Source organism: Natrix helvetica, assembly GCF_964273705.1.
Source record: "Natrix helvetica genome assembly, chromosome: 10".
In the NCBI taxonomy this organism is placed as follows: Eukaryota; Metazoa; Chordata; class Lepidosauria; order Squamata; family Natricidae; genus Natrix; species Natrix helvetica.
In genome coordinates this window covers 19,175,350-19,198,449 of record NC_138561.1, presented here as the reverse complement: position 1 = coordinate 19,198,449, position 23,100 = coordinate 19,175,350, and the positions used below count along the sequence as shown (strand labels likewise).

Genomic DNA, 23,100 nt, shown 5'->3' with positions numbered 1-23,100 from the left:
GGTGGCTTGTAAATCTGAAAGATTGGCAAAAGGGAAGAAGAAGAGAAGGGGGGGAGGTGGCTGCTTGCAGATGAAGGGTAATAACAATTTCCACTGATGAATAGATGGGAGAAACTGGAGCAAAATTAAATTAAGAGGTTAGCGGTCGCTACGTTCTCAGAGAATCCCTTTGAATTACACTGTTTCTTATTAAGGAGGATCTCCATCAGCTTAATTATCATAAGCAGCTGAATCTGTGCGGGGAGATTTTATGAGTGGTAAACCCCAACCATCTCAGAAGATTATGTTCTAATAAAGGCTGCCACTTAATTCTCCTGTACTAGTGAATTTGTAGCCATTTAGTGTTTCCCATCTTAGTTTTTCTTTACCGCTGTGTGTTTTAATTTGCCAACTGCTGGCTCGTTATCCAATGCTTATGAAAGTGTGCAAAATAGGAGGAGGAAGACAGTTGAAAGATAATGTTTGAGAAACACCCTTTTTCTAGGTAGCTTATTTGCTAGGTGGTCATGTGACTGGGTGGGCATGGCCAACTTGATGTCAGTCAGGAGGGGCACCTCACCGGCCTCTACTCGCCCCTCCCCTCCCAGCCACTCCTTGCCTACCCGCCCAGGCTCCTTAGGGCCCCAATAGCAAGAAGTTGTTGCAGCCACCATGAGAAAGAGTTGGCAAAACAGCTGGCTCAGTTCAAATTGGATCTGACCGAGAAGGAGGCTCAGTAGAAGCACCTCACCGAGGACTAGGAGCATAGGCTTTCCAAGCAGAGGGAAGACCTGCGGGAGTGCAAGGCCAGGTACCGGCACCTGGAGGCTCAGCAGGCTGAGATGGTCAGCCAGTTGCAGGGCATGATGCAGTCCCACTGGAACAAGTCCTCTGGCTCTTCGCCACCAGCGGCGCTTCCCTCCAGCCTTCCCCCAAAGCCCCGCACCAGGAGGCTGAAGCACACCCCAAGTCGGAATTTCTGCCCCCCTCCACCCTGCACAAAAAATAAAACCCTCAAGGGGGAGACTCTCTGCAGCAACACAAATGTTCATTGCACATATCCGTCCCTGGGGCTGCAGTTTGAGGACCCCCGATTTAGTGCAATATAAAAAAAATGCTAATAATTTTTCTGCGTACCACCAAAATTTTTGCGCGGATCACCAGTGGTTCACGGACCACCAGCTGGTGACCGCTGATCTAAAGGAGCGAACGTTACTGTGGTATTAATTAAGTACTCAGCCTCAGCTCCAAAGGACCATATCTACAAAAGGCTACCACTGTGCCCAAACTAACATAAAGCAGGAACGCCACATCTTCATTTGCAGCCCAAGCGTTCAGGGACTAGCCCCCGACAATTAACCAATTAATGCTTTCAACACCCTTCCAATGATTAATGGATCCGATGACTTGGCCACGTTTCACCCTTGAGAAAAGGATGGAACAAAACCTATCCAAAAGGGGGCATCCTTTCTCCTGGGGATTATTGATGGCGGAGGAAAAACCCAGGGGACGACATGTGTCAACTTCACACCCATGTTGGAAAGCAGTTAATTGCTGCTCTACCTTCTCGCGCACTCAATCCCTGGTGCATTACAGCACAAGGACAGTATTAACACATCACATTCCTATATATCTTCTCCCGTTCCACTTCCGGCTGTGATAATAGCATCTGTTAACATGCATTAAGTACCATAAAGTAGCACATCGCTTCATAAATAATAAGAATTAACCGACCTCGGGGTCCTGAAGAGAGAGAGAGAGAGAGAGAGAGAGAGGAAAAAAAAAGAGTAATGTGTTTCAATGTTCTCATTATTTATTTAAAATACAAATGAAAGGAACACAAGTTACTTTTTTTTTTGGTCTTTGGGGGAGAATCCTCTTAGCATAAATATTAAATTGCGCCTTTGATAAAACCGTGCCATGTTGAAAAAAATGAGGATTTGTCGCGCACAGAGACCTCAAGGTAGCATCTGAGCAGAGAGCATTGAACATCACATTTTCCTGGTCCTGAGCTGAGTGATAACCCTGGGTTGGAAACTTCTCTCTCTTCACCTTACTAAAAAAAAATGGATGTCCTTAATATGCAATACAAGTTGAAACCAATTGCAAACTCTGACAAGATGCTAAACATTCGGGTTATTTTTTTTTCCTTAGTTGTGTGTCTCACTGTGTTTCTGTTGGAAGAAATGCCCATCTTGGTTCAGTTCCAAGTGGGGAAAAAAGACACTGGAAACATGGAGACTGTTTGGAAAGATGGTTTAATGGTGGACAGAACCACATGGCTTGAGTACCTGAACAGAAAAGGAAAAAGATGCTGAGAATCCCTGGGTTTTATGCCCTCTCTGGGCTTTGAACTTCCTGGGGCACAGGAAGAATATCCTGATTGGTTGCTGTCAGAGGTCCTAGCTAGCTTTGTAGGTTGCCTGTGTGCGAAGTTTGGTTGAAACTTGGTGGGTGGTGCAATTGAGGGCAATGAAACGGGGTAGATCTTTGTTATGTAGAATAGACTGGCTCGGGCCTTAACGGCCCGTTGACAAAGGTGGGGGGAGCTGTAAAGAGTGAGTCTGTTTCCTGCCTAAAAACATGTTTCTCATTTTCTCATTCAGGGAAATATAATAATCTGCCTTTTTAATATTTCCTAGGATATTTCATTCTTCTAGGAGAGGGGTGGGTGCTAACTTCCTACATCTCTTCCCCCTCTTCCCATTTGATACTCCAGGTGTAGCATTTCAAGGCAAAGGTTTTCTTAATACATTAGCATATTTGGGGGAGTCTTCAGTTCTTCAACCAGCAGAGGTTCCGTAAATGTTAATAAGAACAAAGGACTTTTCGAGGGTGACCCTATTGGGCAGGTTGAAATTCAGCTAAACTCAAACCATATAGAACATAGAATCATAGGGTTGGAAGGACACTTGGAGGTCCTCTAGGCCAACCCCGTTTGTGCAAGAGACCCTATAACCGTGGACGAATGGTTATCCGGTCTCCAGGATTCAAAATAAAACACACCTGAAAGGCCATTTAAGGGTAATGCACTTATATCTCCGTTTCCCCCCAAAACGAAAGAGTATTCAATATATAGCCGATAGGAACCAAGGCTGAACTAGATTATGAGTCAGCTGTAGGTTAAAAAAAAATCAAATTAAGGAGTTACTTTTCCACCTGTAATTTTATCACTTTAATAATTTCCTGTTTTGTAACGTTAAAAATTACCATTGCAACTTTTGGAAGGAATCAAGGTCAACCGCTCCAAACTCGATTGCAGAAAATACGACTTCAGCCACAGAGTGGTCAACGCCTGGAATGCTCTACCTGACTCCGTTGTTACATCCTCAAATCCCCCAAAACTTCAACCTTAGACTCCCCATTCCTAAGAGGTCTGTAAAGGGGGCATGCATAAGCATGCCTACCCTCCCTCTCCTACTCTCAAATAAAATAAAAATAAAATAAAATCCAGAAGTGCCATCAAAGTTTTTTCATGCAACATCTGAGCCTTCACCATGCCACCATATTTAACTAATAGCCTGTGATGGATCCATCCTTCTCATGAACGTATTGAAGCAAAGGTCTCCAGGTTCATTATTCAGTATGCAAAACCATATATCCTTCTGCCTCTCTTGAGTTGATAACTCATAAATTTCACTACGGTACGTGTCTCAAGTCCTTAGAAAATGGATCAAGGAGAGACACTCCTACCCAATTTATCAGCAATTCATCAAGTCCCCTTTGATGTATGTCTTTCCCTCATAGCGTTCATTTGATTTTCCACAAGAGAAAGAAACCAGCCATTTGTTTAGAGCGTTGACCATAAATTTTAAAAATATTATTTTTTCATATAATTTCAATTATATTAAATATTAATTATTTAAAAAGCAAGTTACTCCAAGTATGTATTAACCTAGTTTGGAGAGGGTGAGTAAGTTAGGAGAAGATCCCACTACCATGTTGCTTTCGTATTGCTCATTTTTTAATCTAATTCTTGGTTAATTTTAATGTTTTCATTCTTAATGCTGAAGGTTTTCAGGGTTTTACTGTTCTTCTTATTTTATATTATGTTTTGACATTGTTGTAAGCCAGCTGGAGTCACAGTGACTCCCTAAACATATGAGGAACGGTTGCAGGAATTGGGTATGTCTATTCTGGTGAAAAGAAAGACTAGAGGTGACATGATAGCAGTGTTCCAGTATCTCAGGGGCTGCCACAAAGAAGAGGGAGTCAAGCTATTCTCCAAAGCACCTGAAGGCAGGACAAGAAGCAATGCGTGGAAACTAATCAAGGAGAGAATCAACCTGGAATTAAGGAGAAACTTCCTTACAGTGAGAACAATTATCCAATGGAACAGCCTGCAACCAGAAGTTGTAGGTGCTTCATCACTGGAGGTTTTTAAGAAGAGACTGGACAGTCACTTGTCTGAAATGGTAAAGGATCTCCTGCTCGAGCAGAGGGTTGGATTAGAAGACCTTCAAGGTCCCTTCCAACTATGATATTCTATGTTCTATGTTGTATCGAGATGCTAGCCCAACTTAGTGGAAAGAATGGATGCACTACTTCAGATTAGAGAAGTTATACATTAATTAAAAAAAAACATTTATGGAAATAAAAAAGACTTCTCCTGACCATACTGTGTTGTCCCTGTTTCCGAAATATTTCTGTCATAAAACAATTGATTCTTGTTTCCGCCGTTAAACAAATCTGTTCAATTGACCATCTCAAGAACCTTCATGGGGCTAAACCAAGCTGAATATATCTATTCTTCTGGAATCCCAAGGAGACTCTTCCAACCCTCTTATTTTCTGGCTTGTTATACATACATTTTATGAGTGAATCTATCAAGTATGTTGGGAGACGTTGGGCACGATACTACAATTAACCACTTTAGCTAAAGTGTGTGTTAATTATGGGTATGCCAGCAGTCAATAAAAGGTTAATGCAAAAGTCAGAAGGATAAATTTATTTCAGCAATGCCTCAGTCAGACTAACATTATGCTTGGTGTTTTTAATCAATAGGTTTTATACTAATGTGCTAACCATTTATTTTAAAACACTCTTCTGCTTTTTCCTGTCCTTGACTAAGATCTACAGCTGTTTGGGGGAGAAAGCAAAAGACACAAACACACACACAAATTCCTAGTGACAAATAGCACTCAGTGCAGGTTTTTTTTTTATTTCTAGGGTTGGCCTACTGCAGAAATAAGCTGAATTTTGTTGAAAACGCGAAGTGAGGTAATGGCAAACGTTAGAAACCAGAAACTGGAGCATGGTTTCCCTAAGCAAAGACAAAATAAATAATAAAATAGATGAAGATAGAATGGAGACAAGGATTATAAACACAATGCAGAAAAAGTCAATAAAGAGATAGATTTCCATCATGGCGGGATTTGAGATCAGCCGAAAGAGGTATCAGCTGGTGGAAAGTCCTTATTTCCTTCGGGCTGGAAAACCCATTCAATCCAATGGAAATACGTTATATATAAATCCTAAGTAGTGGCAGCTATTTCTCTATCAGGGTGCAAAGAGAAATTATCTGCTGTGAACCCCGCATAGGCATCACGAAGGGCATCTGGCCAGCAAATGCTCAGCTCCATCCAGTCACCCTGACTCTACCCCAAATTAAGGGATTACAGTGTCGCAAAAAGGGAGTTTATATAATAAGAGAAATATTCTGCCATTAAATAAGTTCAGTGGTGCCTACTATCCCATTAATAACTCAGGAATGGATGATAAATTTAGCTTTGGTGCTTCTTTTGGCACCAATCTGTTTGTCGGTCATACAATATGTCAACAGGTGACATATTTATAGCAACCAATTAAGGTTACGGACTCTGGAGTAACCAGTCAAAAGAAGAGTTTTATAATCTGGGTCCATTTGTCACTTTGTCAGTGACATCACCCCAGGGATGGATGACCCATCTTGACAAGCCGTTTGGACTTTTGTGACCTCTGAACTCGGCCACACGGATAAGGTCACCTGAAACTCACTTCGCTCCTGTCCGATGGCAAGAAACAATACAGGGATCAAATGGCTCAGGTGATTATAGGTTTCATGTCTGAGGTGAGCCGATTATAAAGTTGGAGGCAATGGCCTTGTAGAGGGTTCCACGGTTGCATTGTGCAAAAGCTGTAGAACAACCTTTGAGACATGCAGAAAAAAAACAACAACCCAAAAAGAGATTATTTCAAAGGAAGGCAAAGTATTTGTCCTATCTGCTCCCTAGAATGGATTCAGTGTTCTTTTCCAGCATCAATGAACACAAAACACATTACATAGAAGGGGGTCTCTAGCACTGGGATTTCAACATATGCTTTTCCTTTGGAGAAATAGAGTAGAGTAGAGTAGAGTAGAGTAGAGTAGAGTAGAGTAGAGTAGAGTAGAGTAGAACAGAACAGAACAGAACAGAACAGAACGGAACAAGAGTTGGAAGGGACCTTGGAGGTCTTCTGGTTCAATCTCCTACTTAGGCAGGAAACCCTACAACACTTCAGACAAATGGTTGTCCAATCTCTACTTTAAAACGTCCAGTGTTGGAGCATAGTTGTAAATGCTCTAACACTGGACGTTTTAAAGTAGAGATTGGACAACCATTTGTCTGAAGTGTTGTAGGGTTTCCTGCCTTTAGTACTACTGGAGGCAAGTTGTGGACTTCAACTCCCAGAATTCCCCAACCAAAAAGATCAATCAATCAATCAGAACAGAGCTATAAGGGACCATGGAGGTCTTCTAGTCCAACCCCCTGCTCAAGCAGGAGACCCTATACAATTTGAGACAGGTGGCTGTTCAGTCTCTTCTTAAAAGCCCCCAGTGATGAATCTCCCACAACTTCTGGAGGCAAGTTGTTCCACTGGTTAATTGTTCTCCCAGTCGGGAAATTTCTCCTTACTTCTAGGTTGCTTCTCTCCTTGATTAGTTTCCATCCATTGCTCCTTCTCCTGCCTTCAGGTGCTTTGGAGAATAGCTTGACTCCCTCTTCTTTGTGGCAACCCCTGAGATATTGGAAGACTGCTATCATGTCTCCCCTAGTCCTTCTCTTCATCAGACTAGACATGCCCAGTTCCTGCAACCGTTCTTCATATGTTTTAGCCTCCAGTCTCCTAATCATCTTTGTTGCTCTTCTCTGCACTCTTTCTAGAGTCTCCACATCTTTTTTACATCATGAGCACGCATTTACACAGCAGGACTATCCACTTAATTTTGCAAAGCGCAATGAAACCATGAAATTGAAGCTGGCCTGGAAACCAATTCTTACATATTTCTATTCCAAAAAACGGCCTGCAAACCCTTGTTGGTTTCCCTGTGTGGGACCTCCCCAGAAAAGAAGAAAGTGATTGTCTTCAGAGTTGTGGCGTAGGGCTTCATTCCCTGATCAGCGCATGCTGCTAAATGATGTGGTGTTTACAGAAACATGTTCTCTTTGGACGGAAACTCAAACTTTGCGTCGAAAGCCGTTGCAGAAATTTTAAGTCGTTTCCACCCACAGAATTTAACAATTATGCCTCCTGGATGAACACATTTGCAACATCTGTGGGAAGGTGTTATACATATGCATGTGCACACCTCTCTCCGTACAGATCTATGGCGTATATCACAGTAAGGTATTCAGTTATATTGGATGTAGTAGGGGAAAAATTTGAATTTCCATAAGACTTCAAGTTCTTTACTACCCCCGTGGACCTACTGATCATATAGGACTCAAAATATTCATTCCAAAATGTTATCCCTTAACCTACAACTGTGACTAAAGTAGTTGTGACAAAATACAAGGCTAGCTGAACTGCCAATCTAACAGCCATTCTTTCTCTCCCTCCCTCCAGTCCCTTTCTCTCTTTTTTTCTCTCTTTCCCTCTCCCCTTATCTGTCTCTCTTTCTCTTCTCTCTTTCTTCTTCTTCTTCTCTCTCTCTTTCTCACTCCCCTTCTGTCTCACTCCCCTTCTCTGTTTTTTATCTCTCTCTCTCTCTCTTCCTCCCTCCCTATCTACAATCTCTTTCTCTGTTAAGAACTCTAGTGGTTAGAATGTGGTATTGCAGGTGAATTCTGCCGACTACCAGCAGTTCGATTCTCCCCGGCTCAGGGTTGACTCAGCCTTCCAAGATCAGTAAAATGAGGACCCAGAGTGTTGGGGCCTGGCTCTGAAAATCACTTAGAGGAGACTGTAAAAGTATTATGAAGTGATATGTAAGTCTGTGCTATTAGCCAGTGATGGCGAATAGATAGATAGATAGATAGATAGATAGATAGATAGATAGATAGATAGATAGATAGATAGATAGATAAGTTTATATATATGAAACTTCATAGTATTTTTATAGTCCTCTCTAAAGTGACTACATCTCTGTGACCAGAAGAAACCGTGTCCAATCTGCCCATGACTTCTACTTCAGCAGTTGATAGACATGTCCTGTTTGAAGGACACATGCTTTCCTTTGTCAAGATGTCCACCATCTACAGAACATCACCTTCTGGGATCCACCAAGCCTTCTCCTTTCCCCGCGCCATTTGCCCGCAGGTATTTCCGCCCGCAAAAGAAATGTAACTTTAATTTCATCTGACTTCAATTGTGTTCAAATTACAGCCCAAAAAGGAAGCAGACAACAAGCCGTAAATATTTAAAGAGACAGAAAATCATTGGGAATCGTGCCTTTATGAATATTTGATGACAAAAGGTTTGATCTGCTGCTGGTAAATTACCAGAAATTATGTCCGTCATGTGACTCTGTCAGCAAAGGTTAATACAAATAGGTTTAGATTTAGATGAGATGACAACAGGGATTAAAAAAATATTTGTCCTCTCTTCGCCGCAATTACTTCCACCCTCACTTCCAGCACGCCAACACCTGCTGTCGCATTTCTAATGTAACATAGTTTATTGTTAGGCTCATGGCAGTTGAGTTGCACTTCTCCAAGAAATCATTTTGCGGTGCAAAATGTACTGGCGTCCCTTTTCATTCTTTCCACCCATGGCTTCTTGTCCTGCCCTCAGGTGCTTTGGAGAATAGTTTGACTCCCTCTTCTTTGTAGCAACCCTTGAGATATTGGAAGACTGCTATCATGTCACCCGTAGTCCTTCTTTCCAACAAAACTAGACATACCCAGTTCCTGCAACTGTTCTTCATATGTTTCAGCCTCCAGTCCACTAATCATCTTTGTTGCTCTTCTCTGCACTCTTTCTAGAGTCTCCACATCTTTTTTACATCGTGGCGACCAAAACCGAATGCCGTATTCCAAGTGTGGCTTTACCAAGGCCTTATAAAATACTACTAACACTTCATGTGATCTTCATTCTTATGACTTCAACTTGGCTCCAAATTTCCATTGCAAAGTTAAGTGAGCCGTGCTGGATTTAATGTCCTTTTTTGTAACAGTTGTTAAGTGAATCACTGCAGTTGTTAAATAAATCACATTGTTGTTAAATGAATCCAGCTTTCCCCTTACTGAACTCACATGACCCCAAGGTACTGCCACCGTCATAAATACTTGCAAGTGTCTGAATTTTGATCGGCGACTGTGGGAATGCTACCTATGGTCACCTATCTGATGAGTACCACCAATCTGTACGTTAAAATCAGGTGGGAAAATATGTATTAAGGTAAAGGTTCCCTTTGCACATATGTGCTAGTCATTCCTGACTCTAGGGGGCGGTGCTCATCTCCATTTCAAAGCTGAAGAGCCAGCGCTGTCCGAAGATGTCTCCGTGGTCATGTGGTCGGTATGACTCAATGCCAAAGGCTCACAGAACGCTGTTACCTTCCCACCAAAGGTGGTTCCTATTTTTCTACTTGCATTTTTTACATGCTTTCGAACTGCTAGGATGGCAGAACTGGGACAAGTAACGGGAGCTCACTCCGTTACGCGGCGCTAGGGATTTGAACCGCCGAACTGCCAACCTTCCTGATCAACAAGCTCAACGTCTTAGCCATTGAGCCACCGCATCTCCATTTTATACACATACACACATTTTACACACATTGCACACATGCATTTGTGCTTATTTGTGCGAAGGTCTGTGTATTATACTCCTCTACCTAGATCAGTATAGTGTGTGTATGTCTATGAGTGAGTGAGTGAATGAATGAATGATGACAGATTGGATTAGACACGCCTGGAGCCATCCGAGGGCTCTGAGTGGCCTGCTGAGATTTGATTCTCAGCTCCAGACTTTTCTTCTGCACACTTAGTGCCACACGGAAGGAGGCCATTTAATACATCAGGGAGCCTGGTTGGATGATCAGGTCCACCGATCAATACCATTGACAATACTCCTGTCTAAAAGCATTGGGGCCTCCCCCATCAGAAGGGCATGGAAGCACCAAACATTGGTGGGAAGTCTGCCGATCCATGACCTCTGAACTGTCTCCTTCCAGAGCCACCCGCGAGACACCTGGCCATTTCTGCCTTAGTTATTCCACCTAACTACCGTATTTTTCAGAGTATAAGACGCATCAAGATTTTGAAGAGGTAATTTTTTTTAAAAAAAAGGTTTTGCACTCTGCAGACCTCCCAAACCCTCTGCATGCCTCATTTTTGGTGAAAAACTGGGCATGCAAAAAGTTTGAGAGGCCAGCAAAGTGCTCCTGGGGGCTGGGGGGGGGGGAATGGGGCAAAACATGGCCCATTTGTTTCAAAAACAGCCCCACTTTTTTTGCAAATAAAGGGCATGCATAGCCTTTAGGAGGCTTGTAGAGTACTCCTGGGGGCTGGGAGGGGGAAACAAGCAAAAATGGCCCATTTGCTGCTCGCTTTTACCCTCCTCAGCCCCCAGGAGCACTTTGCAAGGCTCCCAAACCCTCTGCACATCCATTTTTGTGAATGGGGCGGGGTTTCAGGAGGCCAAAAATGCTGTATTCAGTGTACAAGACGCACCCAGATTTTCACCCTCTTTTTTGGGGGGAAAAAGGTACGTCTTATACTCTGAAAAATGTGTAATTTCCAGCTGAGTGCCTGAATCTTTCCTTCGGAGGAAGTTTTGACCTATGAAGAAGGAAAGGGATAAACAGAGAGACAGAAAAAGAGCTAGGACTCAAGAGCTACAACTCGGCTCATTGAAGCATGGACAGAGGAGAATATTTGTAGCTCAGGGTTGAAATGAGGGGTCCTTGGTGCTCTCTAAGCTTGGTTGTTTCCATGCTGTCTTCATTACCTTCACTGAAGCATTAAGTCTCAGGGTTTTGGGTCAATTTTCCAGCCATCCTGAGACAGCCATCCTGTCCTCTGACATCTACTGGACTCATGTACATCTTAATGATGCACTCAACGCCAAGAGACCCAGCGGGATACAAATGGGCTCTTTGTGTAACAGCTTGCGCGCTGAGATTTGAGTTACCTGAAAAAGTAACTCTTCCACTCCGTGATATAAACCCGGTGGCTCCCGAACGGCGTTGGATGACAAATTCCAACTTGCTGGATTTAATGCTCTAAAAAGCAACGCGGGTTGGGTCTCGTTCCCACTGAAGTTAACTCTGAAAGACAGATGGAAGGAAGCTCTTTCAAAGCACCGGGGAGCCTGGCTGGATGATCAGATCAACGTCTAGGTTTGGAAAACAAAGATTTCAGTATCCATTAGGGAGGCCAAAGGAAAGGAGGAGGAGGGATTACATTCTAAGCAGAGATGCAACGTGTCGGATTTGACCGTTGTTGCATGGAGTTGCTCTTACTGACGTTTCTTTCGTGGAAAGAAGGACAAGGTGCAACCTGTTCAGCGAGGAAACATCACTCGAAGCAAATGTAAGAGACAGGAAACATGGGTTGATGAAGGATTTTTGTTTTTAAGTGCCTAGTTGAAGAAAACGGCAAACAGTGAAACAAATATGGAAAATGTTCTCTCGTATGTGCAAACACCCTATGTACGGTCAAAAAACAGGCTAAAGGGAATAAAATGGATTTGAGGGATACACAACTGGATTCTTGGCAAGCAAGAGACCCAAAGGGAATTGACAACATTTCCATCTGTCAATTACAAAAGGCCACGTCGTTTGGATCTACTGCACATATGCTACGCCGATACATTACGATGTCCGAGGAAGAATTCGATGAATATAAAGGCCAATACCAGCTAAAGAAGTGGCAGTATAGTAATTAAGTCTAATGGCATGTGAGAAGGACCTTGGAAGACCAGGGGATGAGATGCTGACTAGGGAACAGTCAGATAAGAGTTAGCATAGCTCTCAGCTGCATAAGGGCAGAGAAAGGCACAGGAGGGAGCCTCCCTCATTTCTCCACCTATAAAGGAGACGGTGGGAGATTTGTACTTTCAGACTTGAAAGATTGAGTTAATGCAGCTTTAGCATGAAGGAGAATTAGCTCATCTGGTCATGTTTCCTGTCTACTGTTGTGGCCTGCCAGCGGCCAGCTGACCTGGAAGCAGAGTCAAACAATGAGGAGGTTGGGGAGGAACATGGGTCAGTCCTGGAGGCTGGGGAAGGCTCAGACGAGGGCTCTGTGTCAGAGGCAGAGACGGGGCCAAGGCCGTCTGGCAGTTCTTAGCTGCCTTCGGAGCTAGACAACAGTGAGGCAGAGGAACAGCTGGAGTCTGTTCCCAGGGTGCGTATGCGCAGAGCTGCCAGAAGAAAAGAACAGCTAAGAAATCAGGGTCGACTTGGGAGTAAAGCCACAGGTGGATGGTGGATGGCTCCACCCATAGGAAATAAAAGAGGAGCGAAAGGGGAGTGGGCTTTTGCAGGAAACAATTCGTGTGTTTGTTTGTTCGTTTCAGGAGTGTGAAGATCTGTCCATGAATCTCAGAGACTCTGTGCCAAGTCTGTCCTTGCACAGCACCTCTTTTGGAAAATATTTACATGGCAGCTTTCCAAGCTAGATAAGGTCTGTGGTGATAACTTCACCTTTGAAAGACTGTTTGCCAGGCCTTTCCTGAATGTGAATGAGAGGAATTTACATTCATTTAACAAAAGGGGTTTTGTCGGGACCAGGAATCTGCTTCGTGCTTTTTTGGGGAAGCTTAGGTCAGAATATGTACCTGGGCAAGGTGTGGTGGGCAAACAGAAGGGAAATCCATCTTGCTGACCCTCCTCAGGTGTGGAAGGGGAAAGGCCTGGAGACTAAAACATATGAAGAACGATTGCAGGAACTGAGTAGAGAAAAGGGGGACTAGGGGGAGTGACATGATAGCAGCATTCCAGTGACTTGAGGGGCTGCCACAAAAAAAGAGGGGATTTATTATTTTCCAAAGCACCAGAAGGCAGGACCACAAACAATGGACCGGAACTAATCAAGGCGAGAAGCAACTTGGTCAGTGGTGGTATTCTACCAGTTCGGACCAGTTCACCCGAACTGGTAGTGGAAATAGTGGATGGCCACGCCCACTTGCCCTGGCACCATGGCATCCCATTTAGACCCCTTTTTTAGGCAAAACGCACACGCTCACATTTGCAAACCGGTAGGGAAGGGAAGGGATTATCACCCCTGAACCTGGTCATCCAGCGAGAACTTTCAAACAATGTTCAAGCCTAACAGGCAGAACCGAGATAAAAATGAAATTCAATTGAATTAACGCTTCCATATTAATATTCAACCTACTTAATGCAATTCAATGACTTTGCACAGCTCTGATTATGTTTCAAGTATAACAATTAAACTAAGTTTTTAATTGCTCTAGGAGAAAAAAAAAGATATGTCCCATTTAGATTCATCAGATCCAATTATTTTTGCTTCAGTGTAATTAGCAGGGGATACGGAGTGGGACTGGGGTTTCCCGAACAATGAACAAAACTTTTAGTCCTGATATAAATATATGGATGTGTATTATGCAGGTGTTTTAAATCTGGAACTGCCTCTTGACTTACCAGATCACCCTGCTGGTTTTGTGTCCTGGAGAGGACTAGAATATTCTCTTTCTCTCTGTTTCTCCCTCTTTCTCTCCCTCTCCTCTCCCTCTCTCTCCCCCCACCTCTCTCTCACACACACGTTAACTCCCGTAACCACTACATGACATTGGCTCTCCTTTTTGAGTCAATCTTGACTCCCATAGACTGCTTGGACAAATGTCTGTGGCTTTCTTGGGGAGATTTTTTAGAAGTGGTTTGCCATTGCCTTCTTATTAGGTTTGAGAGAGAGTGACTGGCCCAAGGTCGCCTAGCTATCTGTGTGCTTAAGGTGAGGCTAGAATTCACAGTCTCCTGTTTTTTTAGCCTTTAACCCCTATGCCTATGCCTTGCATTGACCCTATTTTATGTTATTGTCATAGCAAGGTCATGGATTAAAAATCCAACTGAATTCAACAATGAGGAAGAGGAGGTGGAGGAGGAGGAGGAGAAGCAGAAGACGATGATGATTCAAAGAAAGAGGCATTTTAGCCATATTTTTCTTTTAATTCTCTGACATATTACGATGTCATCGATTATTAAGCCTGAAAAAAATAAAGACTATCCCAATTAGTGAAATAGTTTGCTCATGAGGAGATACTCCAAAAAGAAAAAACTACTTTAAAATAAAAACAAAAACAAATAACTGTTTCCCACTGGGATCCTCATCCTTTGTCTGACAATTCAGGCAACGTTATTTAAGATTTTAATTGCTTTGTTGATCTGTGGGCAGATCTCAGTCATCAAAACAATATAAAATTCGAGTTTACAGGGGTGTCTCTGCTTTTTTTTTTTTTTTTGCAATAATTGTAATAAAGTGCTGGTAGTATCTGGGGAAGGTTAAGTTAGGCAAGACTGACTGTCAATCGGTGTATCTGTGCATCAATGCTTCAAAGTAAACAATTAAACCAAACCTTTAGCTGCTGTAGGAAAGAAGGTTCGCATATCACGCTTAGCTGGCTAGATCAATTGCTTTTGCTTCAATAAAATTAGCAGGGAAGATAGAAATGGAATTTGCAGATTTCCAGAAGAATTGAACAAAGCTTTAATGGAATTATGAGACATTGGGACACATCGTTACAGAAACACCCGCTTTATCTTTCCATCGGTGTTCTCAAAGAATACCTTTTAAAAAACAAAAGCTGAATAGAACAAGATACAAGGGACATAACCAAAGAACAATGATTGCGATTCAATTCCCAGAAATGCCCATGTTTTCTAATCGAAAACTTCTTTCTGTTTTGACTTGAAGGAAGAGATTCAATTTTAGAGCTATTTGGATTTATCAGATTCATATATTTGGTGCAATTGACAAGCCTACGATGAATTCTTTCTCTCTCCCCCCTCTCTCCCTCCCTCCTTCCTCTCTCTCTCTCTCCCCTCTCCCTATATCTCTCCCTCCTTTCTCCTTTCTCTCTCTCTCTCCCCCCTTTCCTTCTCTCTCCCCCTCTCTCCTCTTTCCTTTCTCTCTCTTTTCCCTTTTTCTTCTCCCTCTTTCCTCCCTCTCCATCCTTTCTCGCTCTCCCTCCTCTCTCTCTCTTTCCTTTCTCTCTCCTTTCCCTCTCTCTCTCCTCTTTCCCTCTTTCCTTTCTCTCCCTCTCCTCTCTCCCCCCTCTCTCTTTCTCTCCTCTCCCCCTCCCTCTTCCATACACAGGCTTCTTTGAATAAAATAAAGGGGAAAGGAAAAAAAAATTACTTGGCTATCAGAACTAGATGATGGCTTCTTCAGTGCCATGCAGTCAACGGTAGCCGACACTTCTTTAAAATCACAGGTTTGGGCCAGGTAGAGACCCTTAGAATTACTTACAGTTCACAACTGCTGACCATAAGAGCAAACTGTATCTCTTTCTCTTTACTAAAGGGCAAGCACATGATCCACTGCAGTTAATCAATAAGATAATGGAATGTGTCAATAGCAAAGATTTTTAAAAGGTCTTAATGAAAGAAACACTTGCAAATACAAACGACGTTTTCAATCTATTGATGGTAGCAGGGCAAGGGGTTAAACACACACACACACACACACACACACACACACAAACCCATCAACTCTATTTTGCCCACTGAAGAATCCAATAGTTGGGCAGCGGCTTCAGTGCCCCGGCTAATTAGGGTTGCCACCAGATAGAGAAAGGATCAGATGTCTGGTGGCATTCCAAAAATTCTTTTTTTAAATAAAGTTTTTCTTTTCCCTATCATACATACTTTATGGACAGAGTGTTGACTGGGTCGCATTTTATGCATCTCATTTGTAATCATAATTTCAGTATATTCTAATTTCCCACTTTCATCAATATTCATTTCTTTTATATAATCTTTTCTCTTTTCCCATTAATTCATTGAAGCTTACATATCATTGCTGAACGCCTAATCTTTACAACTTGATCATTTGTAACCATAGTTTTACTATACCAACTTCAATCATGTTACTCTCTTTACATATTTCTTTATCTTTTCTCATTCAATTTTTATATAGTTAACATCACTACATGCCCTATATTTCATCTTTTGTTTTCCATTTTTTCCAGATGTTTATCATTTCTTCTTCTCACAAAGTATCTCATACATTCCCCTTTCCCAATCATTAATATTTTTAAATTCCCAAACGTTGTTCAAATTACATTCAACATTAGTAATATTATCAAATTATCTACTTTCACATTCTCATCTACTGATCTAACTCTTTATACAGTATATCTATACTAGTCTTTTTCCTATAATTATACCTCTCTTCTATTAACCTTTTCTTTCTTATCCATCATCTCTTACTCTTTTAAGGATCCCATTTTTAAATGATTTCTTGATCGGCCTTCTATCCCTCTCTCTTGAAGTCCTTTTTCTCTAATGTTGGCACCCCAAAATTACGTTGAAAGATATCACGGTGGGGAGAAGAAGAAGGAGACAGACCCCATGTGCATCTTGTCTTTGTTGTTTCCTTGGGCAGATTTCTCAAACACCTGAGTACCAGATCAAATTAGCTGAACAAGCTTTATTTGGCGTGGAGATGCAGATTTAGAATAATTAAGGAACACCTAAATTGATGGATCCCATTAACGCCAAGGAAGCCTCCAGCGAGTCTTCGAAGCAAATGTTAAGTCGATATTTTTGATTCTCCCCGTGGTTATGCACTAGACACTGTTTTAAAGAGACATCAATCTATGATGTCAGCATTTATCTAATGAACCTTCAAAAATCAATGCCCAAAATGGCCCATTACAGGAACACACCGTTCTTGTATATTTTCCTAGAAGGGGGGGGGGGGAAACAAAAACTGGGCAAGTTAAGTTTACCGTGACAATAAGATGCTGGAAAAAACTTGTAAGGGCCACGTAATTGCCCTAGGCAACCCAGATGAATTCTGACTTTAGAAAAGCTCTCCGTGGATCTTCAAAAGGACTTGCAACGCGGGAATCTGTTCAGATGCTAAAGTGAGTTTTGGGCTCCACAAATCGGCAATGAAATAAAAAGCAATGTACACCTCCTTTCACACCTAATTACAAAGTTCAAATTCTATCTAGAATTCAAATTCTAGAGCCATGATGGAGAAACCGATGGCACGGGGAGCCACATCTGCTGGCACATGAGCTGTCAGCTCCAGTGTGCATGCGCGTGCCGGCCAACTGATTATCGGCCTTCCAGAGGGCCAGGGGAGGCTGTTTTCACCCTCCCCAGGCTTCAGTAAATCCTCCGGAGTCTGGGGGCGTGTGTGAAAACAGCCTCCCCTGGCCCCCTGGTGGAAAACCAAGCTCAGTTTGGAGACGCGTGGGGGTGGAACATGGGTAGTTGTGCCCACGGGCGCAGGTAGAGGCGTACACTTTGTATTATGGGTGCTGACATGCTATTGTGTGCACACCCTCACATTTTTGACACCCAACAACAAAAAGGTTAGCCATCATTGTTCGAGAGGGTTTCCTCTTTTAAATTCTTGGGGAGTGCTTATTGGTCAAGATCTCACCTTGAAAAACAACACGTCCCTGGTGATTGGCAAGGCCCAACAGAGGCTTCATTTCCTTAGAGTCCTGTGAAAAAAATCAGGTGGAACAATGGCTGATGACCTCTTTCTCTCGGTCCACAATAGAGGGTGTCCTCACATATTGCATGATAGTATGGTACCCTGCTTTAACTGCTGCGGACAGGAAGAGAGTGATCAATCTGGCAGAAGAAATCCATCGGATGACATCGCCTTCCCACCAAAGGTGGTCCTTATTCTTCTACTTGCATTTTTACGTGCTTTCGAACTGCTAGATTGGAAGAAGCTGGAACAAGTCACGGGAGCTCACTCCGTTACGCGGCACTAGGGATTCGAACCGCCAAACTGCCGATCTTTCTGATCGACAAGCTCAGCCTCTTAGCCCCTGAGCCACCATTAGCTTGCTTTCTTTTCTTTCATTTGCTCCTTCACAATCAGCTAAATAGCTTAGAGATGCCAAGGAATGAATGTAACCCACAGAACAAATATGAACAGCCTTCCTAAGGAGAATATGATTTAAGTCACACCTGCCCCGAAGACTACAACACCCTTGTCAGAAGTGGAAGATTAAAAATTGCAGGGAATCGAGATCTTCTGAATTATTCCAAGTTTTCCTTACCACTGTGTAAGACGCACAGAATTTGTTTCTTGGCAGTCTTTCTGCAATACACCAGACAGTTGCATTCATATTCTCATTCTCTCTCTCTCTCTCTCTCTCTCTCTCTCTCTCTCTCTCTCTCTCTCTCTCTCTCTCTCTCTCTTTTCCCCTTCTGCCTTTTTTGTTCTGGCCTATTCAGTGGGGAAGCCCACTTAGCTTCCAAGCTAGAAGAATTTTTCCCAGCTTTCCTTCCTTTTACTTCTTGTTAAGATTTACACTCGGCTCAGCCTCGCTCTTCTGTCCACGGGATTACTTGAAACGGATGTGTTTTTTTTGACATGCGGTGTCAGACCAGACGAAAACAGTTGAGCTTGCTTTGGTAATAAACTGGCCTGTATGATTGTCATAAAGTCAGCATTCGCCTTGCTCATAACTAGAGGTGATAGGTAGGCTCCAGCAGATGGGCTGTCTGGTAAATTCACTCTCGCTTTATGAACTCTCTCCTCTCTCGTTTCTCATTTCTTCGGTCCAAAGTTTACACCCTAGTTGCCAGCATATAACCGCTAGGCATGTTTTAGACAGTTCGGAGAAGTGATGGCTCAGTGAATTCACTGGGGTATTGTGCTTGTTAGCTTAGCAGGGTAAGTTACTCCATCCCACACCCAAAAGACACCAGGCTGCTGTTATTAGCTAAACTCACTGCATCCGTACTCTTTGAAATGTTTACATGGCACAGTACCCATAGCTAATCTGGAGCAGAAAGCAGATTACTAACAGGGATGGAGAGGAACTACATGAATTGGGAATACCAGGAGTCAAATTATACCTGTGCTCACAACTTTCAAAGTTTTTTAATTAGGGATTTCAGGTATGATGTCCACAAATTATTTTTTTCTAGGAAGCTATATATATATATATATATATATATATATATATATATATATATATATATATATATATATATATATATATATATATATATATATATATATATATATATATATACGCATAAACCTTCCCACTTAAGTTTTTTAAACTTAAATAGTTTGTTTGGTGGAGCAAATGAGAACTATCCAAGGTCCTGCAATTCTAGTACAGCCATGCCTGGGACTGATAGATTCACCCTCCAAGGACAGATACCAACTGGTTTCTTGTACCAATTTGGGCTCCTGATGAAACGTCTAGCTAGCCCCATATTCTCTGCTCATTATTTTTCTTATCAAAATTTAGAAAGAAGCTGCATTTGGCAAGGTGGATTGTATGTCTCCTCCATGAGTGTTCAGTTTACGATAAATATGGAGATACATTTGTTCAAGTCACATTTTAATGTCAAAGTTCTTAGTTTCCCATTTTTGAATCACTTGGACTAAATATTTGCGGTGTTCCTCTTCCTGTTTTCCCTGGCCTGGGCTATCAGGTAGGAGTGCACATATCCCTTGCTACCTCCTTCTTTCCTTCCTTCCTTCAATCCATCTGTCCTTTCTTCCTTCCTTCCATCTATCCATCAATCTCTCCTTCCTTCCATCTCTCCTTCCTTCTTTCCATCCATTGATCTGTTCTTCCTTCCTTCCTTCCTTCTCTCCTTCCATCTTTCCTTCTGTCCATCCTTCCTTCCATCCATCCATAAATCTGTCCTTTCTTCCTTCTCTCCCTCTTTCTTCCCACTCTATCTTCCTTCCTTCCTTCCTTCCTTCCTTCCTTCCTTCCTTCCCGCCCTCCCTTCTTCCTTCCATTTTTCCCTCCCCTTCTCCATCTCTGGAATGTGCCATTCATTCCTTTCCAGTTTTCCATTTTTACACTCGACTTCTCTGTCAGCACCCTGTAGCTTGTTGGCTTGTTATCTTCTTTACCGAATGTTTTTTTTTTCGCCCCCCCCCCCCAAAAGTGTTTACTGGCTTTCATCCCCGCAGCTTGAGATATCTTTCCAATTACCATATTTGTTTTTGTTTTTTCCCCAAAACATACTCCGGCCCAAAACTTTTGGATGTGACTCACCCTCCCTGCTTGATTGACAGGGCCACGGAAACAATCCACGAAGACTGCAAATAAGAACGTGTCATGGTGCAGAGAGAAAGGCTGCTGAACTTGAATAAATCAGAATGAAAAATGCAAGTGAAGCCTTGCCTGTGGGATTTGACTCTGGGTCCCCTGACCTTCCTTGAAACAAAAGTGAAGGAGCTGCTTAGCTTCTCAAATACCTGAAGTTAACACCCTTGTTTGCATTTCACGGGAAGTACACTTGAAAGTAAATAAGGAGCTGGGGGTGAATTATTTAGCATACAAATAAACGAGAGAATCAGTCTAAGTAGACACTTCCAGCTAAGTTCAACTGAAATATTCATCTGTAAATAACTCTTCAATCTGCTGCTTGCACGTATAAATACTACACGGAACATTAGCCTCAAGTAGCTTTTAGGGATATTCAGGCTCAGCGGAGAGCAATTTTTATGTCTACCAGCATCTGTGGATTGTGATACGCACCGAGTCTTAATATAACCGACATAAAATTTATGGGAAGACTCGGGACCGTAGGAAGACACCATCAGGCAGCTGGTGGCTGATGCATAGCACATGGGGGTTTTATAGGCGCAGCGTAAACTAACCTTTGCAATAAAAGATTTAGCAGGTTTATTAGTTTAGGAAATCGCTATAATTAAGGATAATTCATAATGGGCGCTTATCCGCTCCTACGGCAATCGTCGGCTTCATTCGGGCTCCGTGTCTCGGAGCCATAAATAAAAGTGCGGCTTCGCAGATGTGGCATTCAAACCTGTTCAGGTTGGTTGGGCTTCACTTCTGCTCTCATCCGAAGAATTAGGAGGTAAGCCAATAAAACCCAATGCGCTTGAAACAAATTAGCGGGGGGGGGGGGGAGGACACCCAAAGTGGAAGGTTTTTTTTAGAGAGTGGGGGGAAAACCTCCATTTCGGAAAGGGTCACCTTGTCAGACAGAAGACGCCCAAGCAACCTCAGGATTTGGTAGGAGGAAAAAAAAGTATTTCTCTTGCTTTTCCAGTTGGGAGACGTGATGTGGCTGGCCTCTTAACACTTAATTGAAGAAAGGAGAAAATAAGATTCTGTAGAGGAGTAGGCAAGGCTGGGAGGGGGAATTAAATGAGTCATCAGCCTGGAATCATTACGTTGCCACAAACTGTTTAAATCCAACCTCTATTCCATTCCGTTGGCCTTTATCCAGTGCTGATTTAGTAATGAACTTTAGTAGACTAGGTTCTTGTGTGTGGGATCTAGCAATAAATATTTCGAATTGCAACTTAGCATACGATCCTGATTTCTCGCGCCTGAGAGATTCTGACCTTCACGCGCTATTCCTATTTTTCACAGTGGTGGCATTTGAAACCTGACCTTGTGTGAGTATATCTTTTTCTTTTCCAAGTTCTCCAGTTCAAACGGAAGACCTTGAATGGACACATCTCTAGGACAAGAGAAACTAGAGATGGCAAATCACTTTAAAGTTTAACGCCCAGGACATTCCCAGGTATTGCAGCCAATCCAAAGCAACTTCAGGATCATAAGCGAGTTAATCAAATATCTGCTTGAGACATATAAAACTCCATAACTCCATGATGGGGAATACTAGATGGATTTTTTAAAAAAATAATAATAATTTGACTTTGTATAACAATAGAGTTTTAAAAAATGATAGAAAGGGTGGAAAAGGGAGAATTTTATTGACTTGCTTCCTTATTTGCTTAATTTGTGGGCCAACTTAGCAATAGAAGTTCCAGTCGCAATTGTGGTCATAAGTGAAGGACTACAGTAGTTCTCGCTTTGTGACCACAACTGAGCCCAACAATTATGTCAGTAAGTGAGACATTTGTTGTGGGTTTTTGCCCCATTTTACAACCTTTCTTGGCATGGTCATTAAGCAAATCACTGCAGTTGTTAGGTTAGTCACACAGCTGTTAAGTGAAGATGGCTTCCCCCACTGACTTTGCTTGGTCAGAAGGTCGCAAAAGGGGATCACGTGACCCCGGGACGCTGCAACCGTCACAGATACGAGTCAGTTGCCAAGCGCCTGAATTTTGACCATGGGAATGCTGCAACGGTTGTAAATTGCAAAACGGTCATGTTGCTTTTTCCAGTGCTGTTGTAACTTCCGACGGTTACTAAACAAACGGTTGTAAGTCAAGGACTACCTTTATCTGTAGGTTCCCAAATCTGAAAGATTCATAGTAAAGGTATTCATAAGAAGGCTGGGTGGAGGAGTTTTCCAAAGGTGTTTTTGCTGAAGAGTCAGAGTTTGTTGCAAAAACCAAATCCAGAAAGCACACACAGATAACTGATTCAGCAGGATTCATTAACTTCTTTATATATACATAATAACACATGAGTAAATGTACAATACCAACAGCAGATTCTTCCAACATGGTAGAGAGGAGAGATTGGTTTCTAGTTTCAATTCAGAGAGCAGACTAGATTAGTTCTCTTGCACAGACTTAGAGCTACACAAGTAAACCACACCAAGGCTCCAAGCTGCCTGGCATGGCTCTCCAAATAGTTTCCATTGGCTGACCCTGTTGCCATGCCTATACCATGGCTGACCTTGTTACCATATCCTATCCCAGCCAGTCCCCAATGGCTGACCTATTGCTATGTCCTATTCCAGTTCATGAATATTCTGACACTATTCAGCCCCCACGCCATCCCCAATTCAGCCTCATACGATTACCGTAAAAAAACACAATTTACCTATCAAAAGAAGCTTCCCAGAATCATCAAACAGGA

General features: G+C 42.5%; 1 protein-coding gene across 3 annotated transcripts in view; it reads right to left on the bottom strand.

The window, feature by feature from the left end:
* Positions 1-23,100, bottom strand: part of FTO (FTO alpha-ketoglutarate dependent dioxygenase) — a 159,518-nt gene that overhangs the window by 8,148 nt on the left and 128,270 nt on the right. The window contains exon 9 of one of the 3 annotated variants that reach the window (XM_081963476.1): positions 1,610-1,722. The exons of the other annotated variants lie outside the window; for them this stretch is intronic. Coding sequence (XP_081819602.1) covers positions 1,689-1,722 — 34 coding nt within the window. The 3' untranslated portion in view covers positions 1,610-1,688. Of the gene's footprint in view, positions 1-1,609; positions 1,723-23,100 lie in introns of those variants that run through there. 3 annotated transcript variants of the gene reach the window in all.